Below are 14779 nucleotides of genomic sequence, written 5' to 3'. Positions count from 1 at the left end.
CACCACCAAAGCAACGTTTCCCACTGCCTAGTTCCGCTAAAATAATGATTACTTTATTTATATTAATACGAGGGAAATGATACTCAGTCACTTGTCAATTTATTAGCTACCCTTATATAAATATAAATATGACAAAACTTTAATACTTGCACTTTAATACGACCGCTTCGACAGTGACTTTTTAAATTTGTACAGCTGAGAGCTGTTGATTTACATCAATGATCAATGTAATAACCAGTTGTGAGGTGTACTGACTGAGAGGGGCTTTGTCCATCCCATTCATATGAAACGCACACACACACACACACACACACACACACACACATATATATGTATATATATATATTCATTTCCTAAACACTGCTTATTTGTTAATCTGTTAAGGGTTGCAGGGTGTGCTGGAGACTATCCCAGCTGATGTTGGGTGAGAGGCGTGGTTCACCCTGGATGGGTCGTCAGTCCGTCACAGGGCCATCAGGAGAAATTAGGACTCCGTATCTTGCTCAAGGACACTTGGACATGGTCACCAGGGGAAGTGAAGATTGAGCCATGCCCCTTGCCATAAATATATCTATATCTATCTATCTATATATATCTCTATCTATATCTCTATCTATATCTATAGATAGATATAGATAGAGAGAGAGAGATCTTACAATGTTACAAGTCAGTTAGTCAATTTGTCTAATTGCAGCAGTGGTTAATGTTCCGCTAGAGCTGCTGAAACATTTACAGCAGCCAATCATGCCTGCCAAGGGTATCTCTCACAGAGACAGTAGGCAACATGTAGATCACTGCTTTACCTATTTGGTCTACAGGATGGCCCACAGTACAGGTAGAGTTGTAGTAGAGCGTGAAATATATATCATCTGCTCATCACCCAAAGGCACATGAATGCAGTTGGAAACCTGGATGAGGTTCTGCATCTCTCTCTGTCAACGTTACACTTGTCAGCATGATGATGTTCACCTTAATGTCACCAGGTTGTGCACACAGTTTCTGAAAGCTGAAAACATCCAGCAGCTCCCTCTTCCCAAGACATGTCCTCTCTTGAGCTGCTCCACATCATCGGGATGGCAGCATGTTCCTCTTCCTGGCTGGAGCCTATCCCAGTGGCTACAGGCGAGAGGTGGGGTTCACCCTGGACAGGTCACCAGTCCATCACAGGACCAACACATAGAGACACATAACCATTCACACTCACAGTCACACCTACAGTCAATTTAGAGTATCAAGCAGCCTCATCCTCTCTTGATGTCTTTGGACTGTGGGAGGAAGCTGGAGTACCAGAGAGAACCCACACAGGAACAGGGAGAACATGGAGACTCCACACAGAAAGATCCTGTGCTGGAGCCGGGACTCAAACCCAGAACCTTCTTGCTGTGAGGCCACAGTGCTGACCACTGCACCACCGTGCTGTCTTTCTCATTCTGAAGTGATCCACCAAATTATTGATTGAAAATGGTGGTTACAGGCACTTTGAACAACTCTGTCTCTCCACGAGTATTACTGGCAACCTAGTGGACATTTTTGGTGAAAGCATCTTCATTCTTTTGCATACCGCTGATGTCGAAAATTCCAGCCATATGCTATCACTGTCGGTAAGGAGGTCTTTTAAAAAAAAAATTTAAATCAATTTTCTTTCAAGTTAATGTGTGAAAACCCTGATATCAAGCCCTCTTTAAGTAAAACCCCAGTGGCTCGGTTTGAATATCCTCTACAATCATTATTGTAATTCAATTCAAAGATTCCACAGGGACAATGTGACCAGTAAATTCAAAAGTATAAACTCAACAGAAACTGTTGATGCGAGGGAAGACTGTGAAAAAAGCTGTTAAAAAGTTAGTTTTCGTTTTATATAGGCGTCTAGGGGCTGTCATGACATACATGTGTGCCCGTGTTAAAAATAAGAATAATTGAACATGCTAGTCAACTGCAGGCTAGCTGGAAGAGCTGATGGTTAATCAGGTCAAAGTCATGCACATCAAACCTGATAAAGTATGCCTTGAATCACTCAAGGTTTTTTTGTGCCAAAGTCAAATTTGTCATTTCCTGCTTGCAAACCCCAGCGGCAGAAAAGGCAGAATTCCCTTTCCAATGAAAACTGTTTCACCTTGGCCACTCACTTCACAGTTCGGGATTCAAATACAAAATGTTCAGTTACTAATATGTGCATGGTGTCACTGTGATGGAACAATGAGGTAATAATAATGGTACCATATTAGAAAAGTATTGTGCGAATGTTGGTTTGTAACAAAGGCAGGATGTTGTTTTATAGTAACAAAATATCACTTTATCCAACTTGTCTTTGTCTCTCCTTCGATACTGCTTTCAGCAAACGTGTAAGTGCAGCAGATTCTTTTACAGTGATGAAAATGACGGTAGGAAACACGCTAAGTATGTCAGAATGAAAGGGAAGCGAAACTCCTGAACATGAAACAAACTGTCCAACCGCTGTTTACACATTAAAGTCAGACAGACAAATAGACACATTTCCAACATGCCTGAAGACAAAAGTTAAGGAACAAAGCGATAAAAGTACTGGAGGTGTGTGTTTGAAAAAAGAAGTCACCAATCTGAACAGCAAATGAAGGGAAATGCCCATATTCCTAAATAGAGACCACGACAATTCAAATTGACTGTTTTGTATTGCTGAAATCACAGTTGATGCAATTGTTTGTTCAATTTTTGTGGGGTATGGCAATATCAATGCCCATATAAAAATTGAAGACACACACAGAGTCTGTGTGTGACAGAGTCAGTGAGTCGACAGATATACTGACATTCGAGTTTCTATTCTGACTGAAATATAGTAACAACAAATTCAGAGGGATAAAGACTGAAAAGCGTGACGCACGGTCAATAAACTACCAGAGAAGATCCACGAAGACGTGCTGCTGATGTTCAAGGTACGGGAAAGGTAACTGTCATCATGTAGGAGTGTGTATGTGTGAGAGGGTGTTTTTTTAGCAGTGTCAGCTGTAGTTCATGTGTTTAGTGCAGACTGGGAGCGTGAGTGAGTGACTATCACTTGAACTTTGGGATACAGGATGTTACTAGGCAGACTGGAGCTGCAGCTCTCGGTGGGTGGCGGTGGGCGAAGCGACTCCATCATGCTCCTGACTCTCTGCTTGAGCTCTTCAGTAGGTGGTGGATGTGAGACACCGCTCTGGATCTGAATGAATGAAAGAAAAAGGGGGTGTAATTTCGTTGAGTTAAAAGGAAGAGGCAGAGCTTGAGAGATCATAACGATCGCAACGTGACATCAACAGAAAGAAGGAGGAGGAGAGATGGAGCTCTGGACATAAAGCCGATAATAGGCACTGGCGGGGGGTGGGACCTCGGAGAGGAAAGAAGAAAAGCAGAAAGTCTGAATCAAACCTAAGCCTTTTTCAGACAACTAGAGAGAAATGCATTTTAACAGAAAAAAGCTGGCACACATTAAACAGGTGTTTACAATCGGGGGAGGGAGCAGAGATGTGATGAGCATGAAATAAATAAGACCATGAGAAACCTTTTCTACTTGAAAAACAAAACCATTTGTTTCAACTGTCGCACACAAATGGTAGATAAAAATGAGCCTGGCTGTGAAGGAGCAAATACTGCTTTACTGCAAATGCAACCTGAAAACTGCCTATAAGCAGCAAGAGCTATAAGAAATATTCACAGAGAAGAGAAAACTTTTAAAAGTCGAAAGGTCAGCGCAAGCAGGTAAGAACAGTCCCAGCAGGGAGTTGGATTTACTCTTCAAACTGGCTCTTGAAGAACCGCAAATACAGCTGCCGCTGATCAAGTCTCCTGAGGAAGTTATCTAATGACATCACTTTAATATCACACTGATTCTTAAGATGATCAGTGTCAATGCTGACTGCATGTTCAAGTTAGCGTGGAAGAGCATCATAAAAATATGTATCATCAAAATACGTTCACACATTTTCTCCTTAATCACTAGACCATCTCTGGGGGCTGAATACTTCCCCCTCTAATCAAAATATAAGAGTTTTCATCAAAACGTGCTCATGGGTTAGGGTTAGGGTTAGGGTTAGGGTTAGGGTTAGGTTATTCGACCAAAAAACAGGTCTGCTCAAAGATTCAGAATATGATAAAGCTGATTTCTGGAGGTCAAAATCTTCTTGTCCACAATTTCACATGAATTCAAGAAATGTGGCATGGCATGAAAAATATCACCAATCCTGACAGTTCTTTATGAGAGTCTTCACAATCTGATCCAGATCACCTCCCAAAGTTAATTGGTCATCCCTTGTAATATTAGCTGTCTTTGCACCAAATGTAATTAAAATCTGTCAGGTCCTTTTTTAGATAAACTGCTAAAAGACAACTGGACACAAACCAGTGATCATATGAACTCCAGAAGTGAAAAGTTTGGAAATGCATGAAGGAATTGTGCATCAGCGAATCCAAAAGTGCAGCAGCAATGCGAAATATTTGAAAGCAACACATTAGTATTTACAGTCATCATATTACTGTGTATTTGTTGTTATAAAGCCACCAACATCTTCATCATTTTTACAGATATTCCTTAGGACAAAAAGAGAGGAGAGAAGTCGCAAAGACTAAGATGAAACAGAAAAGATTAGAAAGTGAATGGTCACGCTTCGATGACAGTGTCCATTCAGTGAAGGAGACAGAAGTCTGGAAGCATCAGATTCAGATATTACAGAAACGACCCCTCCCTTCAAGCATAAATCTCAATCATAGATCGTAGATACGCACGTTATAGACAATACGACAAGCAGAGAGGGATCAACACTGGAAACAGCTAGGGGCTGAAGCTGGGAAAACATATGATGCTTGTGTTCTCACTGACACATATACATGTATGCATGGGCACCCACACACACACACACACACACACACACACACACACACACACACACACACACACACACACACCAACAACCACAAACATACTCAGATGACAGTTAATTCAAGATTTGGGGGGAGGAAGCCGGACAGAGACATGTTCCCAGCTTTCTGATAAATGTGCCGAGAACTTACTCATGAAGTGAGATTTCATTTCAGATAGACGAAGCCTACGAGGAGGAATGTGTGACTGACTGGAGCAGAGGAGATGACGGGGGAGAAAACGCTTACTGTCTTAAGAAGTGAAGAGAAATGTGTCTGTCGCATTCAGCCCTGTCCCGCCTAAGCTTCCTTGATGTCTCGCGCGCGCACGCACACACACACACACACACACACACACACACACAAGCAGACACTTACATCCACAGAGTTCATGATTCCCTGGTAGACACTCCACTTGGAGCTTCCGAGTGTGCCATCATTCTGTCAGTCCTCTGCTTCAGAGTAACTTTCAGAATACCAAACTCAGTTCTCTGTGCAGTGCATATATATGATGCTCAAATTGAGTGACACAACCTGCCATTCCTTCTGTGTTTTACAACATTTGGAAAAGAACCCAAGTGTTCTCTATGCATTTCTTGCACAGCAAACTGAGGTAATGACAGGTTCATCACCTTTGATTTGAGTTGAAACCACAGAGAAAACACATGAACTTGAAGCTGAGCCAGTTTTAACAATTAATCATTTCATCTGAAGAACTGCAGAAGACACTGACTTGAGGAGCTTGTGCAACATCAGTGTATAACCTCACAGTTCATCGGTCACTTGTTTTCATCACTTATTTAATACAATTCACTTAATTTAAACTCCTAAAATGACTTAATATTAGGGGCAGCACAGTGGTGCAGTGATTCCTCACAGCAAGAAGATTCTGGGTTCGAGCCCTGGCTTGCACACAGGAACAGGGAGAACATGCAGACTCCACACAGAAAGATCTGAGGCTGATTGATACTCTAAATTGACTGTAGGTGTGACTGTGAGTGTGAATGGTTGTCTGTCTACATGTGTTGGTCCTGTGATGGACTGGTGACCCGTCCAGGGAGAACCCCGACAAGTGTTACAGCCCCCCTCTTGAAATCACATTTAAATGGCATAGAAAAATATTCACACAATCGACAAATTAAATAGTCTCTGATAAAATCTGAGCTGGATCTGGTCAGTCCATAAGGAAGGACACATCAATGTATAAAAACAAAAACCTCACACATGTACTGCCACCAGGAGTTGCAATGACTAATCTGCCCCAAAATTCAGGTGTGTTTGTGACTGCAGCAATCTTATAGCTCCCTGGCAATGTGCGAGCCAAATGTTTATACTGTATTTTTCTCATCTCCAAATGTTATGACCATTTGGTGTGTTTCTAACCAGCCACTTGGCAGCCCTGGGTTTCATTTATGACTATAAAAGTGTGTTGCAGTCACCCCTGAAACCCTTGTTAGCTCGTAGGGGTTCAAATTTAGTCAACTCTGTACTTCTACTGCAAACTGTTGGTCAACAACCACAATTTTCCTAGTGAGAAACATAACAGGCTTCACATTTATCATCATTATTCCAGGACCGGATTTGCAGAGTCAAGCTATTTTACTATACCAAGGTCACTAATTAACTGCAACAAGTTGACACTTGACATCTTTTAGCTGCCGCATAAAATTGAGCTTCAATTTTTGAAGCTTGACATTGAGCTTGAATCTTCTAAGTGATATTTCACTGAAAACCTGTCTTTCCTGACTTCTTGGATAAACCAGATTTCATGAAATATAGAAACGGAGTCCTAGCCTAAAAGGGAGATGTGATTTCAAATGAACGCCCAAGGTTGTCACACTCAGTGGGTTGAGCGTAGAACAGGAATTATCTTAGTTAAGATGTTTCTAACTCAAATCAAAGCGTTTTTGAAGAATAGAGCACGTAACTTATTAAAAGGTCTTGGATTATACTGGATGATGCATTTTAGGATTCATAAATTAAAGACGTATAGTTCTGATTAACTTTCTTATGCAAGATGCCCTTGGTTCTTGGTTTTCATGCATCCATGTCTGATGCGCACTAACCCTGTCAAATGTTTTGCAAATGACTATGAGAAACAAACACTTCCCTCCTCCGATTCAAGATTTTTATTTCCAAAGTAATTCCAGTTCAGCTAAATGGTAAATGTTTCTTACCACAGATCAAATCAATCAACCATTAAAAAAAACAAAAAACAGTCAGTCAGTCAGTCTTAGCAGCAGTCTAAAACTGTATGGCTGCATGCCTGAAACTGAGTGCTCTGCTGGTGGCCATAGCCAATGCTAAATAGCCCAGATCCTGCAGTCACCTGTCCATTAGAGGAGGCAGAGGTGAGAATAGGCTCCAACTACGTATACATATGCCAGCGCCTGATACTCTTCAAAATTAGCAATGGTTTACAATTTCATGATTGTGATCAATTTAACTCATAATCCAAAGCATAGTATTTCATGTTAATATCTCATACTAAATAAGATCAACAATAACAGTAATAAAACATGCATCAAGCATAAATCAAGCATTTGGCTCCAACATAACTGATTAACAAATTATTCTTTTGGGTTAAATATCACTGTAAGGTTTGGAGCAGGTTTTTGTGCACCAGCACATGCACTGCCAAGAGAAAATCTCTGCTAAGCATGTAACTAGTAATGAAGCTCCAAACGGTGATTGGATGAGAACCAAGGGCACGGCTTGCCTGCATTATTTGGGTGATAATGAGGATTTCCCAGTCAGTCTCTGGTTTTAATGACCAACACAGATGACAGCTGAAGATGTCATTAGATATTTACTACAGCTGGAAGTCCTCAGGTAATGTCAAAGTCTTGTTAGTCTTATTCATTGTTCTTTCGGCCAAAAACCTACAGAGATGGGAACAGGATGTGCAGCGGGCAAATGGCGAGGCCACTCACCATAGGAAACTTAGAATCGCCCTACCAGCTGGAGTCCCACAAGGATCAATACTGAGACCTATCCTATTTGGGCTTTAGGTAAAATAGACTACCAAATATCTGTCCAAATGCCAAAGTGAAATTAGAGACAATTGAAAGAGAAACACAACATACATATACCAGCAAGCACTTTGAGGCCCTCCTCAAGAAATCCGTCAAAATTTTGGACAGAAAACCTATTTATTTCATTGCTTTAACTTCATAAGTATGACACTGACATTTATCAAACTTCCTCACGTTTGTTTTGTTTTTAAGGTTCTGAATGGGCTTGTACCCCCTCTATAAATGACTTGATGGAATAAATACTAGATACTAACAAGGACTGCACTAAAAAGGGGAGACTGTGCAATTCCAAGGTGCAGGAATAGATTTAGTCAGATGATGGTGTTTGTTAGGGGCACACACTCATGGAATAAGTTACCAGCCCAGATAAGGACTGTGACAACTACTTAACTTTAAAAAAAAATCCCTCAGATACTAGTTGAAAACAAACCAATCTTGTTCTCATACACAACCTGCTTTCTCCTCTAATGTCCATTCCCGGAGGCTTTTAGGCTTATTATACATTTTAATTGTGTATTGGAGGTTATCTTGTCATGTTTAATGCAATGTGTCCATTTGTTGTGAACTGTCGGTGAAATGTGTTGTGTGATGCCCTGTTGTCTGTCCTAGGAGATGTTCTTTATAGATGCTTTTCATGGTACCTGCCACATGACTATCGATAAAATTTAGCAACTGTGCTAATTCAAGCACATTTATATTGATGCTATGTTGATTATTGAGCACTGTTTTAATGTATTGAACTCAAAAAACAACTACTCATGGGAGACCTGAGCTACAAGATCCAGAACAGAGCTACAACATTCGCCGGCTCCCCATTCAATCCGAGCCAACTGCCGACCTTTGATTTTACACTTTGCAAAGGTCTTGGAGATTTAAGTATTGCATTGAACCCTCAGTCAAACTTTTATCTTTCACCACAGAGTGAACTATGATGAAAGATAAAAGGTTGACTGTGGATACATCCTGCTACTGGATTGTGGCATGTTGCTGTTCAAAAAGTACTGTATTTGCATACATGAACTAAGGATTTCCTGTCCCTGTTTCTGCTGCCATCTCTGTTATTTTGCTGCTCTTGCGTTTCTTCACAGTAAATTAAAAAATGTCAATGTAAAAACCAAAAAAATGAGTGCTACTGAAATTTGCATAAACTTAATATTCATTCAGGAAAATTTCAATATTACCAAAGTGTGTCCTACATTAACTTATCAGTGTGTGTGCAATACCTCTGCGAGAAGCTGCCCGAGGGCCTGCGTCGCTTCCTGGCTAAGTTCCTTCACCCCCCTCCTCTCCACCGTGTCCATCACCTGAACAAGGTCAGGCTCCCACTGTACAGCTGTACTGCCCTGCTGCAAGAGCTGCTCACAGATCCATATACAAATACTTATATTCATGTCAACCAGGTACTTTCAGATACATTAGCTTTTGATACTTCCCATATTTATAATACATCCTATTCATCACTGTCAGACTTAAGGCCCCATCAACTGGACCTGATTTGACTGGCATGTGAGGAGTGAGTGTAACAGCTCACTAGTCTGATGAGTCTGAGGATGGCAGGATGCAGTAGGCAGCTCTCTCCAGAGCTGAGCAGGCAGGATAGACAGAATCGACTCCATGGCTGACAAACCACATACTTGGCTAAAACACACACCATAAACCGAGGTGGAGTTAAATGACAAGTCAGGATGCCTAATTCAGATCAGTTCCATGTAACTTTGCATGATTCCTTGCAGGTGAAATTACTGAATGTGGGCAAAGTCAGAGTTTCTGGTCTCTGAACGTTTTGGTAAAATGTCAGGGGAAGTTAAGGCTGAGGATTTTAATTTGTTATGCAAAGGAGTTACTTTCAATGGGAATTACCTGGACATGGGGTAATTTATAATGTTCTTAATTATGCAGGGTGCACTCTTCCATTACATCGAGATAAATACCATTAGTATAATAATTCATGTATTATAAATAATAAACTTATTCCCATTATTTCCCATATTTCCCTGTAATTTTGAGACCCTAACAAAGACAGACATAAAATGGGATTAAAATAATCAGACGCTCTCACTCTCTTATACACACATGTAAATATTAACTTCACTTGTATGTGATACCTGTGGTTGGACTCCTCCTCTGAAGGAAGCCGAGCAAGGAGCCCAGGCAGTTGACTGAGGCTCTCAGTAACAACTCATGTTTCTGAGGAGAAAGACACATGACAGAAACATGAGAGACCGGTCACATTTATAAAAATGGAAAAGAAAAATTTTCCTTTAATTGCAGGTCATGATAGGTGCCTATGAGTAGTCCTTTGCAGAAAAAGATCCATAAAGTTGACTTAAATAAGACAGTCATAAACACACAGGGGCACATGCTCAGCAAGACACAAGAGAACAAGAGCACACTAAGAGAGCGACTTAGTGAGAGTTTAATAATGAATGCCTCTCATAAAGTGGCGGTGCTGGTCGTTAGCATTGTGCAGTGGCCAAAAATACTGAAGTAGGCCAGGCAGATGTATAGAAGACAGTTGAGTTTCTCTGTTAATCCTCAGGTAAAAAGGACAAGACAGGAGAAGAAAGGAGCTGAAGTGGGTAGGGGATGAGAGGGAGGTGAAGTGGGTAGGGGTAAGAGAAAGGACAAAGAGGGTAGATGAGGAAACAAAGACGAAGTGAGAGGTCAAAATAAGAGCAAAGAACAGGAAGGGACAGAAACTGAAGAGGGGGGGGGGAGTAAGGAGTTAAGTAAAGCAGAGGAAGACTATAGAGCATTAAATTTAAGGGAGCAGAGTTGCATTGTTTCCTCCTGCCACCTAGCTAAAGCTTCAAGAGGAAAAGAGAATGAAAAGGAGGAGAGGGAAATGAGGAAGCGTTACTCTGCTGAACTACAGAGCACTGAACCGCAGAGCTGTAGCTCAGTTCAGCACCAGAGAGGATGTGCCGCTGGTGTGGAACCAGAAGCTGGTTCAACACAGAGAATAAACAGCCTTGACAACTAATTATAACATAGTTTGCATGTTTTCTGCAGATTATTCTGAGATCACAAGTCAAACTAAAAAAATGTAAATCCCTTTTGCAAAAATTTATGCTAATGTTCTTATTCATGACGGAGGGATTAATTGATTGGAAAGCTGATTTTGATATGTATACAGCCTCAAATCATGTTTAATGTATGGTATATTGTGCTGGGAGAGAGGGGATTCGCATCATGATTGTCTTTTATTATGCATTGAAATTAACTTTAATTGCTTCTCACGGGCAAGGACAAAAACAAATGTAATACAGTCTGGCAGTGCAGCTCATTTAGCTTTAACCAGCGTGTATCGGCATGACTTAACTAAGAATTCCTTGTCCACTTAATAATGGTGACAGAGCAGTCTAGAGCATAATTTTCAAGTTGTCGAAATGACAAGCACCAGACGAATACTACCAATTGGCAACCTAAAAAAAGGAGGTGGGGGGGGGGAGAGAGAGAGAGAGAGAGAGAGAGACCTTTTTGTGTAGCCAAGACATCCATCCACTCACTGGATTTTTTTTTTTTTTTTTTAGACTTCTTCAGACTCGGCTATTACCAGAAGGTAGTAAGGTAGTAGCCAATAAACTTGGAAGCTTTTACTGCTTCACATTTATGTTTCTGCACTGAGCTGGAGGAGCACTTCTTTGAGGAATATAAGAAAACAAACTATTACAGTGTAATAACAGTAAAAGGCCTGCACGTAGCGCAGATACCTGAAGATTCTTCATAAACTATTTGGTAAAGGTTATATCTACTGCTTTGCTCATATTTTGAACCACCTGACTGCCACCAATGAGAAGTAAGAGTTGTAAGAGTTCCCCCTCCTCATTCTAAAATGAATGTCTGCCGTTCATGTAATAGGCCACTCAAGTTGGCACAATTGCAGCAGATAATAAACATTTACAGAGGCCAGAGAAAGCTCTGGATATATGTGGTATTCTGTTATGCTAACCGCTAAATCAATTGGAATCTAATTTTATACACAGCCTTGAAAGACGGGTCCAATGTCATGCTGTAAAGATTTTCCAGATTAACTTTATGTTATCTTCGCAGAAGAATGTGGGGAGGAGTGAAAATGATACATGAGAAGGAGGTATCGTCATTTAACTGACATGTAAGAGTATGATATATCCGTCTCAGAATAAATGCATACACTTGGATGCAATATTTTCATTTATTTTCAATTTGCTAGGATCCTGAAACCCAAGGAGGTAAAATTACTGCATTTGTTAGATGAAGCTGCAGATCTTTTCACCCTTCTCTGATATCTACCTATCAAGAAGCTTCCAGTGTGCATTATGGTTTTTTGAATCATTATGGACAAAATCGGATTGGGAAATATATTTTCTAAATGTATACATGTGAACAGATGTGATCCATGTTGCAGTATGTGATCCACATGTGGAACAACTTCACCATATACTTGGTTCTGCAATATTTATGGATCATAAGAGATCTGTGTAATGGCAATGCACAAAGATTGAAGCTTTTATGTTTCACATTTAGGCCTTTCCCACTGGTGGGGAACAAGTTTGTTGCCCACCAAATTAATTAATCTTTTTCCTGTTTCATATGTCTATTCATTATATGAGTGACTGGATTTTACTCTGTATCCACTTTTATGTCCCTGGTTGGGATGTTGGTTAAGAAGCAGGTGTGTGACTTCATTGTGCATTGCGCAATACTCATGACACAATGGTTCAGCTCCAATGTGGGCTGGTGCAGCTGGCAGAATCAAGGTTAAAGAAACCTCGAAGGACACCAGTTTAAGAACCTGCAACGATTTGGTGGGAAAAGTTCTCTTGACAGATTGATCTTGTGAAGCTGGACCACCAAAGTATTGAACAAATAGAGATGGATTTCACATGTAATTCAATAGACTTCACTTATGAATTTCAATGGTTGGAAATTTGGAATTCACATGAGTTTCTGTAAGAACCAGCTCTGATTTCCTGCCATCTTTCTGTCTTTGGTCTGTGTCTACCCTGTTCTATGTTCCTTTGTCTTTAAATCTTGAGTGCTCCAGCCTTGTTTTTGTCCTTGTGTTTGACTTTTAAGGTATGTTGTATTCAAAAAGTCCCTTTTCTTAAGGGGGGGGGGGGGGATTTCGAGCTGAGTGAAATGACCCAGAAGTAGCCATTCATGATAAGAGCTGTTCAAATTGTTCGAACACTAATACAGTGATTTCAAATGAGCATAAACTCCCCTGCACTTTATGAAGGAGTAAGAGATCATGGCATCACACAATTCCTTGCAGCACTATAATCTGCAAATAATTTTCAACATGACCTAAAGCATACAGAAACATCACGTACAGAACATTACTGTCTTAACCCAAACATTGCGTTTGTGAAAATAGTTTCCTCTTTCTCATCAAGCGTATAACTACAGTTTTATATTTTGCTGCTGAAGTATCTGAAGATACTGACACAAAGTCATACTCAGTCCACCCCATGAAATACAACCTGCAAAAGAAGTCCACTAAGAACAGTTGAAAGGCACTGGGCCCCTCTGGAGCCAAGTGGGTACAGTGCGCCATCTTCAACCGTCAGGGGTCTTGACCCAACCAAACCAGGACCAGTGCTCATAGACACCACTCTTGATGTCAGGTCAACATTAAGCAAGGCCTGGAGCAACTTCAGGTAGCTGACTGAGAAACAGAGAGAGAGAGAGAGAGAGAGAGAGAGACTGATGAGACTGATAATTGGCTAGAAGGGAAATGACAAGGAATGTTTAAACAATGGAGGGGGCACACATTTGCAGGAAGCAAGGACAAGTGAGTGAGTGAGTGTTTGAGGTGGATGGTGACAGTAGAAAAAGATGGTGAAAGCATCAGTGAGAATAGATCTGCAGAGGAGAGGGGGGAAACTGAAGGGAATTGTTGGAGTGATGTGACAGACAAGGAGAGGGAGAAGTTAAAAAATATCAGTGCTCAGTATAGTGAGTGCTTAAGGCAACAGAGTTACAAGATGGTCAGCAAGACTGAACAACCGAAGCAGTGATGGAGATAATGAGAGACACATGACCGCGATGACTGCTACAACAGGGAGTGCTGCCATCCATTGAATTGCACTTACGCCAAGCACGCTGAGATTAGCACTCTCTGAGGGAGGGAAGACTCAATTAGCAGGGGAAGAAGAAGAGAGGGATGAAGAGATGGAAAAAGATGGGTAAAGGAAGAGGCATCAGAGAGATAAAAGGGAAGGCAGAACGAAAGAGTGAGAGGAGAATGAAGGAGTGAAGAGAGAAAGGAAGACAGAGAGGTGATACATCACAGCAAGCCTGACAGGCCACTTATCCAGCTGACAGACAGAGACACAGGAGCAGCAGGGATGATCTATCTCCGACTCGTGCCGCAGGATGTGGACCACTTAATATAATGAAAGTATGTGAGATGCAGGCCAGGATTTGGTTACCTCCCCTGAGGATGAAATACTGACGGTCACTTTACGTGTGCAGAGTACATGTAAACCAAACACAGATGAGAGTTATCAGTCACTCCCCGGGTTTCAGAGTATATGGACAGTTTTTGGAGGACTCAAGGATTCTTGACACTTTTAAAGGCAAACAAAACTGTACTACCATGCATCTTGGTTTGTCTATTAGTGTACTGGACCGAGGGAATAGTCAGGATGAGTAATCATAACACTTTATAAAATGGAACAGGTCTGGAAGCACACTCTTTAATTAAAGTGACCCAACTCTTCACCCATGAGGAAGTACTCTGCGACAGCAGCAAAAAAAAGACTGTCTTTTACTGTAATGGGCAGGAATATTTGAGCGGAACAGGCTGTCAGTGGGCAGCCATCTGCCTTGACCAGCTGAAATGAAAGCGTGAAAGACAGAAAGAGAGAGACAGACAGAATTAGAGAGAGAGA

General features: G+C 41.1%; 1 protein-coding gene across 4 annotated transcripts in view; it reads right to left on the bottom strand.

Annotated features, from left to right (window-relative positions):
• Window positions 1-498: 498 nt before the first annotated feature.
• mei1 (meiotic double-stranded break formation protein 1) overlaps window positions 499-14779 on the bottom strand; it is a 64683-nt gene continuing 50402 nt past the window's right edge. Inside the window, exons 28-33 of one of the 4 annotated variants that reach the window (XM_086184431.1) lie at window positions 13367-13551; window positions 10007-10088; window positions 9433-9539; window positions 9125-9256; window positions 3048-3175; window positions 499-2504 (exon numbers count right to left, since the gene is read on the bottom strand). In XM_086184431.1, coding sequence (XP_086040557.1) covers window positions 2459-2504; window positions 3048-3175; window positions 9125-9256; window positions 9433-9539; window positions 10007-10088; window positions 13367-13551 — 680 coding nt within the window. In that variant the 3' untranslated portion in view covers window positions 499-2458. Of the gene's footprint in view, window positions 2505-2651; window positions 3176-9124; window positions 9257-9432; window positions 9540-10006; window positions 10089-13366; window positions 13552-14779 lie in introns of those variants that run through there. The other 3 variants (XM_086184430.1, XR_015109975.1, XM_086184432.1) reach the window with 3 other exon arrangements.

The sequence above is a fragment of the Aulostomus chinensis genome, chromosome 18 (genome assembly GCF_037954235.1).
Source record: "Aulostomus chinensis isolate RoL2024-O1b breed Wild chromosome 18, RoL_Achi_v1.0, whole genome shotgun sequence".
Taxonomy (NCBI): Eukaryota; Metazoa; Chordata; class Actinopteri; order Syngnathiformes; family Aulostomidae; genus Aulostomus; species Aulostomus chinensis.
Note: the sequence above shows the minus strand (reverse complement) of the source record. Positions and strands in the feature narration are given on the sequence as shown.